Consider the following 12,591-nt stretch of genomic DNA (forward strand, 5'->3'; position numbering starts at 1 on the left):
GAGCTTGAGCCGTAGTCACGATACCGGATCCAGGATGGGTCGGACTATGAGGTTAAGGATCAAATTAATACTTTACTGAGATACGGTAGCCGCAGGATCACAGTACACTTGGAAAAAACAACAAACACTATGTCTCAAACTCACTCAAGAAACGAACGCACACGGTAAACAATTCAAGGACCACAGAAAACACACCTCTTTTAACAGGGACAAAATCATGAAATAATAAGACACTGAGTCCAATAAAAGTTTCTAGGGTGGTCTTAGCCGCCCTATGGTGCCAGGAGGAACCATGACAGCACCCCCTCTCTAGGAGCGGCTCCAGCTGCAGAGCCATGATGACCAGTTGTTTGAAGTCTCTAACAAGACCCAGGTCCAGGATGTCCCGGGCAAGCACCCATGCCTGCTCCTCGGGACCGTAGCCCTCCCAGTCCAGCAGGTACTGCAGGGTCCCTCGGACCCGACGAGCCTCCAACAGACGCCGGACCATGTCAAGGGGGCGGAGGAGCAGGTGTGGGGGGAGAGAATTGACTGGTCCTTACCAGCTTGAGACGGGAGACATGAAAGGATGGACAGACCGACCCTCATGGACCTGGGAAGCTGGAAACGATAGGTGATTGGGTTGATGCGACTCTGGATCTGGAATGGTTCTATGTAGCGAGGAGCGGGCTTCTGCGAGTTTGGCAGTGTGTTATGAGCATACTCCGCTCAGATGAGGAACTTGCTCCAGTTGCTGGGCTGGTAGGCCCGCTCAGTTTGCCCATTTGACTGAGGGTGGAACCCCCGAGGAGAGACTCACCGATGCCCCCAACAGGGAACAGAAGGTCTTCCAATACCGTGCGACAAACTGGGGCCCATGATCTGAGACAATGTCATGGGGAAGCCCTTGTAGTCGAAGACATGGACAATCATGAGATCAGCGGTCAGCTCTGCTAGGGCGAGTGAAATGGGCTAAAGCTTGAGATGATTCTTATGGCATTGCACACGGTCAGTGTAAACCAGAGTGACTTGACACAACAACGGACCAAGCAACGGAAACAACACAGGACGTCTTATTTAATGAAAGGGGTTGCAGTCTGCCGTGAAATATTCATCCATTTATACAGGTAAGAGTCTAGCTATATTTTCAGATATTATACATTTCTAATTTGGTCAGAAAGTTGTTTCCATTGCAAGTCAAAGCATACTGTTAGATAGCTAGCTGACGTTAGATGGCTGGCTCACTAGCCAACATTACGTTTATGATCTGTGTGTAGTAATGTTCTCAAAATGCCATATTGCATTGCTAGTTAGCTTACTAGCTAACATTGAAACTATTTGGTTATCTTTAGCTAGTTACGACAATCGCTGTGTATTGCTAGTACTCTATGGATTAGGACTATGGTTCATTGTTTAGCTAGCATGTCTAAACAAGACTCCGCTTCGCCAGATGATCAAGTTGGCCAGGTGTGTCTGACAATGATTACGGCTATGTATTGTAAAGTAATGCCAAAATATTTGTATCTGGAATTTGTCTTTCAGCATCAGTAGAACACTCCCGACTCTCCTCCACCAGTCATACAAGGAGAATGGTCTAATGCCTTCCATCAAAAAGAGAGCTGGCCCAAGCAAGCACAGGTTACACCTGAAGCATGAGGGCTTGCAGCGAGTGGTGAATTTCATCAAAACCTTTGCAGAGGATAGTGTTACCAGGACGCCACCCAGGAATCAAACACTTTGGTGGAAAGCTGATGCCATCCCATGTGACAAAGCAGCAGTGTGGCATCTCTACAAGGAATTCATGACAACACTTGGTATGTAAAGCACAAACACCACGTTTTGATTATTTAAATTACTTCCAACATGATTAACACTACTTTTATTGTTACTTTTATTGTTATTGTTATTGTTATCATTTTAACTTCCAGTTTCCAAGATGATCTTTCTGTATGCAGTGCTGCTGCTCTGCACATGTGTACCTACAATACCAGTTTGTGCCCTGGTATTGTGCCTGCCTGCATAAGCTCCACCACATTCTGGAACCACACCAAGTTTGACCCCGACTGGTTCTTCGGCCTCATCAAGCAGCACTTCAGAAAGACCATAGTGAACACTTTGTCTGAGATTGCTAGTGTTGTGAAGGACAGCACTGTGACAGGGGTCAACCTCCCACAGCTGGTTGGACTGGAGGATGGTACAGTGCTAGTGGAAAGCTATGGCTGGCAACAACACCTGCCGCCGTACTTCACTGCAACAGTTCAAGCAATACCAGCACTTCAGGTGAATATCATTTTCATTGCATTGTATGAGGTTATTCTTCTTATCCTAACTTTGGAGGTGAATTGATGTTGTGCAAGGTTGTAATGTCTTCTCAATTGTTTTGTTATTTCCTGTTTTACAGCTTCGATGCTCTGGAGCCTGTTGTTGTTGCCAATGAGTGTTCGGACTCAGTCAGGATCAGGATTCAGCTGTTGCGCAACGCTGACATCATTCCTCCCATAGATGGTTTTCTTGTACAAGCACCACCTGGACTGGACACAGCAAGACAAACTTATGTTTTTGAGAAGATCAGGGAATTTTCCAGACAAAGAGGCTATGGACATCACATGCCCTGCACCAAAGTCAAGGGCACGACAGAAACAGGCTCTCCGAATATAGATTCCCTTGTTCATGCGTGGTTCGGACGGACCAGTCAACAGCACTATATGCAGTGCCTCTATTCAAATGATTCTCTCCTAACACACACGCCATACATTGCTGCTACAATTTTTATCCTGCTGCTCAGCCACTTTACCCCTGATTTGCATGCATATAACTACCTCATCTATCACTGATATGGTTATGTATATTGTTCTTGTACATACTGTATATTTTATTTATATTGACACTATTTCTGATATTGCTACTATGCAAGTAACCATTTGGCTGTACCGTTTACACCTTCTGTAGAGACCCATCCTCTTGGCAAGATGTGGCTGGGGGTTATACTATTTCTTTCACGTCTAATATTCAGAAAATATTTTTATCTGGACACTTTGTTGACCTGGAATTTTTCCTTAATGTAGGCTACTACTTTGACCACATTTAGTCTTAATCTTAACTTTTAGCACATGACCTCACATGTGAATCATTAAAGAGATGGGTGGGGCTGGCTTAAGAGGGTGTAAGGAATGCTGAATGGGTGTAGACAAAGAGGCGCTCCCCACTAGGTACCAAAACATTCAAAGGCCATTTTCTCAAAAGTGAGTTTACAAGTTTATCAACTTTCCTGTTCCTCAAAAATGCAGTGTATAATAAACTATTTAGACTATCGAGTCTCTACTTTTATCCAAAGTAAAAAACTACATTTCAAATTTTGCTACATACTGTAAAACCGATTTGAGCCTGTTGGGCACATTTGGTCTCTGCTTCACAAATCATTTGATATGGATTATGCAACATTTAGGGTGTATTTACTTGGAACCACCGCATCCAGTAGTTGGAAGCAACACACCTTTTTGGGTTGTGGTCTGCCATAAAACCCCACTGAAGAAAAAAAAACAGGACCTGAATCTGTGCAATAGAAACTCTAGTTTCTGTTGCAAAACCCCCCCGATTTTAAATACATCCCAACCTGTGAACCCATGTAGCCAAGACGGAAAATGGAAGCCTAATAATTCCACTTGATTGTGAGAAAGGACAGTTTCTCGCAAAACCCACAGATTTGGACAATTTGAACATGTGCACTGTCTCAGTTGAAATTGTCCAAAATAACCATTGAATGGTCGCGTATCACACAGTACAACGTGTGATTCAAAGGCACCATTCAAAGGCGTGTGGCGTACCACATATCACCATTATGAATGGTGTAATTGGTAATAAGATTTCCACCTTTTAACCTCAGTCTAAGCCGGTGGTGGAGGGGTACTAAGCTAAAATATGGAATTGTTTTAAGACTGTCATACAATGGATCATTTAGCTATTTGATTTTGAATAAAAGACCCCTGTAGCTACAGTACCAGTCAAAGGTTTGGACATACCTACTCATTCAATGGTTTTTCTTTATTTTTACTATTTTCTACATGGTAGAATAATAGTGAAGACATCAAAACTATGAAATAACACATATGGAATCATATAGTAATCACCCACGTACACACACACACAGACTAGTTTACTTTATTAGAATAATTGGTTAGATAGATTAAATCAAATGTTATTTGTCACATGTGCCGAATACAACAGTGAAATGCTAACTTACAAGACAATGCAAATAGTCCATTTAATTAGCAGATATCAAAAGTGAATGGTAAACAGCAGTTATAAAAATACCAATAATCCTAAAACATTGTAAACATTACACAAGTACCCAATCTGCAGTTAGGCCCAGTTGAACTCAGTGAACATTGCTAAAGGATAGTATTACCCATAGTATTACCCATAGTATTATTCATAGTATTATTCATAGTATTACCCATAGTATTACCCATAGTATTATTCATACTAGACGCTGCAGGTAAAGAAACAAGACGTGTAACACCGAACCACCTGATGCATTAAGTCCTAGCTAAGAGGATTGGAGATTTACAGGCTCCACAAACACCAGCTGGAAAGGCTTCAGAGATCTGATCTTCAGACAGAAAGCAGGTAGACCCAGGTTGTATGATGGAGAGGAAGAGGGTAGAGGTGAAATAGATTGTGTATGAAGAATAGAAAGAAGTGGAAATGAGAGTGTACGGGTGTATAAACAGATGATATAATGGAGAAAAAAAATGTAATTGGGCAAACCAGGAGTATTTGATCATTTAGGGAGAGGAAGTGTTGTCAATTCTTGTCCTGCAACTATGCTTTTCAACACGTTCGAATAGCATTGATTGGGAAGCAAATGAATCCAGAACCTCTGAAGATTTCTCTCACTGCACCTTTCCCCTAGCCAAGGTACTGACAGACTTTGTGTGCATGTGTGTACTGTGTTTGCATAATGTGTGCCTGTGTGTCACCTGTCTGTCCGTCTGTCTGCCTGCCTGTCTGTCAGTCAGTTTGTCTGTGCCTATTAAGTTAATCTCAACACTATGCTCAGGAAGTTGAAATGGACCCGGGGGGCCCATCGCCCCTCATGCATTTTGTGGTGGCGAAGAAGACTATCAACTGTATATTTGATCAGTTGCTGGAGTACGTCAAAGAGGGCTCAGAGTTTGTGGACGGTGAGCCTACATAGTGTTACTTAACAAAAAGTGTGTTTTGTAGATTATTAGCATCAATAGTGTCTTACAGTTTGAATAAAGATGTATACACAATATCATAGGTATAGATGGTTTTATGCTATAATCTGCATCTAAAAGGGCACCCTTCAGACAATTCCCTTTTTTGCGTGGTTTCCTATTACATATTAACGCGTACACATGGTGGGCTACCTTACACTAGTGTGGGGGTTTTAGTTGTCATTTACCACAATATCCATTCTTGTCTATCTGCTTCTATGATGCCCAGAGACATGGCGAAGTGCGGATCTGGAGCAGGTCGCAGTTGAGGAGCAGTGCCTTGAAATCCAGACCTGTGCTAGGAAACTGGCCACCATTCGGGAGGTGCTGGCGCGTAGGCACATGAAGGTAGCCTTTTTTGGGAGGTGAGAGTCAATGGTTTATTGGAAATAGACTTGAACCCAATATTCAACACAGATGCATTACTGAGGGTCCATATGTAAAGGACATTTATATTATACAGTTTGCTGCAGGATTGGTATAATTAAGGAGTCTCGCTGTTATTCCAGATGCTTTTCATACTACCTAGATAGTATGGTGTAACTATTGATACAGCATAAGTAAATATTAGTACCATAATTTTGGATGTGCAGAATGATTTTCCCAAAAGTTAGTGTAACGGAGGTGGAATATTTGTGCTAGCTCACTGAGCTACCTAGGCTTTATCGCAGCATAATTACTGTGGTGGCAGGAGACCCAGGTTAGAACAAAGACGTTCACATTAGCCTTGTGACCATAATTGTAAACATTTTGTCAAAGGAGTAAAGAGTCATTTCCTTTCTCTCTCCCTGGCAGGACGAGTAACGGTAAAAGCACAGTGATCAATGCCATGCTGAGGGACCGGGTGCTGCCCAGCGGCATTGGCCACACCACCAACTGCTTTTTGAGGGTGGAAGGCACAGACGGGGACGATGCCTACCTCACCACCGAGGGCTCTGATGACAGAAAAAGCGTCAAGGTCTGGGGTCAAACCAGGGGGCCGCAGACTTATCTAGTGGGGCAAAAAAGTATTTAGTCAGCCAACAATTGTGCAAGTTCTCCCACTTAAAAAGATGAGAGGGGCCTGTAATTTTCATCATAGGTACACTTCAACTATGACAGACAAAATGAGAAAAAAAATCCAGAAAATCACATTGTAGGATTTTTAATGAATTTATTTGCAAATTATAATGTAGACGGAGGCTGAGGTATGGCAATACACAATTCTTATCAATGATATTTCCCTCTGTTCTACTACTTTATGTATGTCTCTGCATCTTTTTCTTCCCCCTTCCAGTCAGTCAATCAGCTGGCCCATGCCCTGCATATGGAGCGCAGTCTAGACTCAGGCTGCCTAGTGAAGGTGTTCTGGCCCAAGTCCAGGTGTGCCCTGCTGAGGGATGACCTCGTTATTATGGACAGGTACGCGCTAGGGTTTAATGCCAGTGACCGGTATCTCAGGACTTCCCAACCATGCTCCTTCCAATTTCCTGAGAAAAAAAATGAAAAAAATATATTTAGAATTTCTATGCCACCACAAAAAAAAATAAAAAAATGTGCAGGTGCAAATAGCTGAAAATGGCTTCATTCATACATTCGACCAGTCATCACAACATTAGTAGCCTGCCATATTTACTCACCATTAAGTCCCCTATAGAACATAATACTTTTTTTCATGGCTTGCATTGCTAACTATCATGAATAGGCTACACACAACCTGTCGACACAATTATGGTAGACAATCCCCAAACTAGCTGTGTGGCACTGGAAGAGGCTCAAAATGTGCTATTCACTGTTAACAAAATGTCTGATACACTGGGTCCGAAATAGCCTAGACATTCGCAACATTGTACAATGATGTTACACTACAAAAGTGAGAGCAAGGCGGGCTTAATCAAATTCGCAGGTAATTGATTAATCTCAGCGTTATCCATGGTGCATGTTCTATGGAGTGATTTCAGTGCCAACAGAAATTGTGTTTGAATTCCATAATTTGTATTTGTATGAGGATATTTAATTTTTCTTTAATATTTATTTATTTGTGAAGCACAAATGTAATTATTGAATTTATAAATTTAACATGTATTTCATGATTTGAAATTGAAGTGAATGAACACTGGATTTCAATTTAATATAATGTTCAATTTCAATATTTATATATTCCGTTTAAATATAGCAGATATTTAATTAATTGTTTGTCTATCAAACTTTTAATTTCAAGTTGATCAAATAGTAAACTTCTCAGATACAAAAGTATGTGGATACCCCTTCAAATTAGTGGTTCGGCTATTTCAGCCACACCCGTTGCTGACAGGGTATAAAATCGAGCACACAGCCATGCAATCTCCATAGACAAATATTGGCAGTAGAATGGCCTTACTGAAGAGCTCAGTGACTTTCAACATGGCACCTTTCCAACAGGTCAGTTTGTCAAATTTCGGCCCTGCTAGAGCTGCCCCGGTCAACTGTACATGCTGTTATTGTGAAGTGGAACCGTCTTGGAGCCACAACGGCTCAGCCGGGGAATGGTAGGCAACACACGCTCACAGAACAGGACTGCAGAGTGCTGAAGCATGTAAAAAATATCTGTCCTCGGTTGCAATACTCACTACCGAGTTCCAAACTGCCTCTGGAAGCAACGTCACCACAATAACTGTTCGTCAGGAGCTTCGTGAAATGGGTTTCCATGGCTGAGCAGCCGCACACAAGCCTAACATCACCATGTGCAATGCCAAGTGTCGGCTGGAGTGGTGTAAGTAAGAAAAGTAAGATGGTGCTGACGGATATGGCAGCTCTGCCTCTTCCTCCTAAACAACTTTGCACTATTTCATTTTTTTGTGTGTTATTTCTTACATTATTAGCCCAGAATTTTTTGGTGTTAATACATACAGCCAGAAATAACTTTTGGATATCAGAGCAGCGGTAACTCAACAGCATTACAACCAGGAATACGACTTTCCTGAATTGGATCTTTTGTTCGTACCCCCCAGGGCAATTGAACTTATTCCAGAGTCTGCTCCAAAACACAACCGGCAGAGAAGAGGTATTCGGAGTGAACTTCTAGTCCGACTCTAGTCCATCCACCACTTCTGAGTATATTACTCGCTAACGTTCAGTCTCTGGATAAAGTAGATGAGCTCAGGGAGAGGATCTCCTTCCAGAGAGACATCAAGGATTGTAACATGCTCTGTTTCACAGAAACATGGCTCTCTTGGGATATACTGCCCCCGTCCATTCAGCCATCTGGGTTCTCAGTACATCGTGAAGACAGGAATAAAGAACTCTCCAGGTAGAAGAAAGTCGGGGGTGTATGTTTCATGGTGTGATTGTGATAACATACAGAAACTCAAGTCCTTTTGTTCACCCGACCTAGAATACCTCACAATCAAACGGTGACCGTATTATCTTCAAAGAGAATTCTCTTTGTTTATTGTCAAAGCCGTGTATATTCCGCCGCAAGCCGATACCACAACAGCCCTCAAAGAACTTTACTTGACTTTATGCAAACTGGAAACCACATATACTCAGGCCGCATTTATTGTAGCTGGCGATTTTAACAAAGCAAATTGGAGGAAAACGCTACCGAAGATCTACAAACACATAGACTGTAGTATTCACGCTGGTAAAACATTGGACCACTGCTACTGAACCTTTTGAAATGCCTACAAGGCCCTCCCCTCTGCAAATCTGATCATGACTCCATTTTGCTCCTCCGTTTCTATAGGTAAAACTCAAACAGAAAGTACCCGTGCTAAGGTCTATTCAACGCTGGTCTGACCAATCGCAATCCATGCTTCAAGATTGTTTTGATCACGCGGACTGTGACATGTTCCGGGTAGCCTCTGAAAATAACATCGACGAATACACGGATACGGTGACTGAGTTCATCAGGAAGTGAATAGGAGATGTTGTACCCACTGTGACTATTAAAACCTACCCAAACCGGAAACCATGGATAGATGGCAGTATTCGCGCAAAACTGAAAGTGCGAACCACTGCATATAACCATGGCAAGGTAACTGGGAATATGGCTGAATACAAACAGTTTAGTTATTCTCTCCATCAGGCAATCAAAGAGGCAATAGTCAGTACAGAGAAAGTCGAGTCGCAATTCAACGGCTCAGACATGAGACGTATGTGGCAGGGTCAACAGACAATCACAGACTACAAAGGGAAAACCAGACACCTTCTTGGCCTGCTTTGAGGATAACACAGTGCCACCGACGTGGCCCACTACCAAGGACTGTGGACTCTTCTTTTCTATGGCCGACATAAGTAAGACATTTAAATGAGTTAACCCTCGCAAGGCTACCGGCCCAGACGGCATCCCTAGTTGCGTCCTCAGAGCATGCTCAGACCAGCTGGATGGAGTGTTTACGGACATATTCAATCTCTCCCTATCCCAGTCTGCTGTCCCCACTTGCATCAATTGTACACCATTGTTCCTGTACCCAAGAAAGCAAAGGTAACTGAACTAAATGACTGACTATTGCCCCGCACCACTCACTTCTGTCATCATGAAGTGCTTTGAAAGGCTAGTTAAGGATCATATCACCTCTACCTTACCTGACACCCTAGACCCACTTCAATTTGCTTACCACCCCAAGAGATCCACAGACGATGCAACCGCCATCGCACTGCACACTGCCCTATCCTATCTGGACAAGAGGAATACCTATGTAAGAATGCTGTTCATTGACTATAGCTCAGCATTTAACACCGTAGTACCCTCCAAGCTCATCATTAAGCTCAAGTCCCTAGGTCTGAACCACGCCCTGTGCAACTGGGTCCTGGACTTCCTGGCGGGCCACCCCCAGGTGGTGAAGGTAGGAAACAACACCTCCACTTCACTAACCCTCATCACAGGGGCCCCACAAGGGTGCGTGCTCAGTCCCCTCATGTACTCCCTGTTCACCCATGACTGCGTGGCCACTCACGCCTCCAACTCAATCATCAAGTTTGCAGATGACATAACAGTAGTAGGCCTGATTACCAACAATGACGAAACAGCCTACAGGGAGGAGGTGAGGGCCCTGGGAGAGTGGTGCCAGGAAAATAACCTCTCATTCATTGTCAACAAAACAAAAGAGCTGATTGTGAACTTCAGGAAACAGCAGAGGGAGCACTCCCCTATCCACATCTACGGGACCGCTGAGGAGAAGGTGGAAAGCTTCAAGTTCCTCAGCGTACACATCACTGACCATCTGAAATGGTCCACCCACACAGACAGCGTGGTGAAGAAGGCGCAACAGCACCTCTTCAACCTCAGGAGGCTGAAGAAATTTGCCTTGGCCCTAAAACCCTCACAAACTTTTACAGATGCACAATTGAGAGCATCCTGTCGGGCTGTATCACTGCCTGCTATGGAAAATGCACCACCCGCAACCGCAGGGCTCTCCAGTGGGTGGTACGGTCTGCCCAACGCATCACCGGGGGAAAACTACTTTCCCTCCTAAACACCTACAGCACCCGATGTCACCACGCTATCATCCAGAAGACAGGGTCAGTACAGGTGCATCAAAGCGGGGACCGAGAGACTGAAAAACAGCTTCTATCTCAAGGCCTTAAATAGCCATCACTAGCCGGCTTCCACCCAGTTACGCAACCCTGACCTTAGAGGCTGCTGCCCTGTATACATAGACTTGGATTCACTGGCCACTTTAATAATGGAAAACTAGTCACTTTAATCATGTTTACATACTGCTTTACTCATCTCATATTCTAATCAACTGTATTATAGTCAATGCCACTTTGACTTTTCTCAATCTAATATTTACATATTTCTTAATTCCATTATTTTAATTTTAGATGTGTGTGTATTGTTTTTAGATACTACTGGACTGTTAGATACTACTGCACTGTTGGAGCTAGGAACACAAGATTTCACTACACCCGCAATAACAACTGTTAAATATGTGTATGTGACCAATAAAATTTGATTTGATGTAAAGCTTGCTGCCATTGGACTGTGGAGCAGTGAAAACTAATTTCCTGGAGTGATGAATCACGGTTCACCATCTGCCAGTCCGACGGATGAATCTGGGTTGGACGAATACCAGGATAACGCTACCTGCCACAATGCATAGTGCCAACTGTAAAGTTTGGTGGAGGAGGAATAATGGTCTGGGGCTGTTTTTAATGGTTCGGGCTAGGCCACATAGTTCCAGTGAAGAGAAATCTTAACGCTACTATATATAATGACATTCTAGATGATGCTTCCAACTTTGTGGCAACAGATTGGAGAATGCCCTTTCCTATTTCAGTATGACAATGTCCCCCTGCTTAAAGCGAGGTCCAAACAGAAATGGTTTGTCGAGATGTGGATAAATTTGACTGGCCTGTACAGAACCCTGACCTTAATCCCATTGAACACCTTTGGGATGAATTGGAATACTGACTGTGAGCCAGGCCTAATCGCCCAACATCAGTGCCCGACCTCACTAATGCTCTTGTTGCTGACTGGAAGCAAGTACCCACTGCAATGTTCCAACGTCTAGTAGAAAGTTCTCTTCCGAGAAGAGTGAAGGCTGTTATAGCAGCAAAGGGGGGACCAACTCCATATTAATGCCCATGATTTTAGAATGAGATGTTCAACAAACAGGTGACCACATACTTTTGGTCATGTAGTGTAATTTGACGCCATACCTGAAAGTTAAGACCTCTGGAACATGGGCATGACTTCTGTTCCCCTCTTTGATGATCACATGCAGCACAGGACACATTAGAAGAAAGTGTCACAAAAAGCATGATTTGGCCCCTATGAGAATATACACTAAGCATACAAAACATTAGGAACACCTTCCTAATATTGAGTTGCACCCCCTTTTGCCCTCAGAACAGCCTCAATTTGTCCGGATATTGACTACAAGGTGTCGAAGGCGTTCCACAGGGATGCTGGCCCATGTTGTCTCCAATGCCCCCCCACAGTTGTGTCAAGTATGCTGGATGTCATTTGGGTGGTGGACCATTCTTGATACACACGGGAAACTGTTGAGTGCGAAAAATCCTGCAGTATTGCAGTTTGTGACAATATCAAACCGGTGCCTGGCACCTACTGCCATAGCCTGTTCAATGGCACTTAAATATTTTGACTTGACCATTCACCCTCTGAATGGCACAGATAAACAATACATGTCTCAATTGTCTCAAGGCTTAAAAATCCTTCTTCCTTCTTTTCTCCTTTCCTTCATCTACACTGATTGAAGTGGATTTTACAGGTCACATCAATAAGGGATCATAGCTTCCCCTTGTCAGTCTATGTCAAAGAAATAGCAGGTGTTCCTATTTAGCCAATAGAACCTAGAGTCTTCTTCATTGGAAGCTTCTCTAACATCGGATATGTACAGTGCGGTGTCCCTCAGGACAGTTGATTTGTGCCGTTACTCTTCTCTAT

At 43.3% G+C, this 12,591-nt stretch overlaps 1 protein-coding gene across 4 annotated transcripts in view; it reads left to right on the forward strand.

The window, feature by feature from the left end:
* The first annotated feature begins 4,628 nt into the window (after nt 1-4,628).
* The window catches only part of mfn1a (mitofusin 1a), a 28,023-nt gene continuing 20,060 nt past the window's right edge, over nt 4,629-12,591 (forward strand). For all 4 annotated transcript variants that reach the window (XM_029642031.2, XM_029642033.2, XM_029642032.2 and 1 more), the window contains exons 1-5: nt 4,629-4,896; nt 5,039-5,162; nt 5,449-5,584; nt 6,015-6,177; nt 6,496-6,620. In XM_029642031.2, the coding sequence (XP_029497891.1) occupies nt 5,048-5,162; nt 5,449-5,584; nt 6,015-6,177; nt 6,496-6,620 (539 nt within the window). In that variant the 5' untranslated portion in view covers nt 4,629-4,896; nt 5,039-5,047. The remainder of the gene's footprint in view (nt 4,897-5,038; nt 5,163-5,448; nt 5,585-6,014; nt 6,178-6,495; nt 6,621-12,591) is intronic.

The sequence above is a fragment of the Oncorhynchus nerka genome, linkage group LG9b (genome assembly GCF_034236695.1).
Source record: "Oncorhynchus nerka isolate Pitt River linkage group LG9b, Oner_Uvic_2.0, whole genome shotgun sequence".
Classification (NCBI taxonomy): domain Eukaryota; kingdom Metazoa; phylum Chordata; class Actinopteri; order Salmoniformes; family Salmonidae; genus Oncorhynchus; species Oncorhynchus nerka.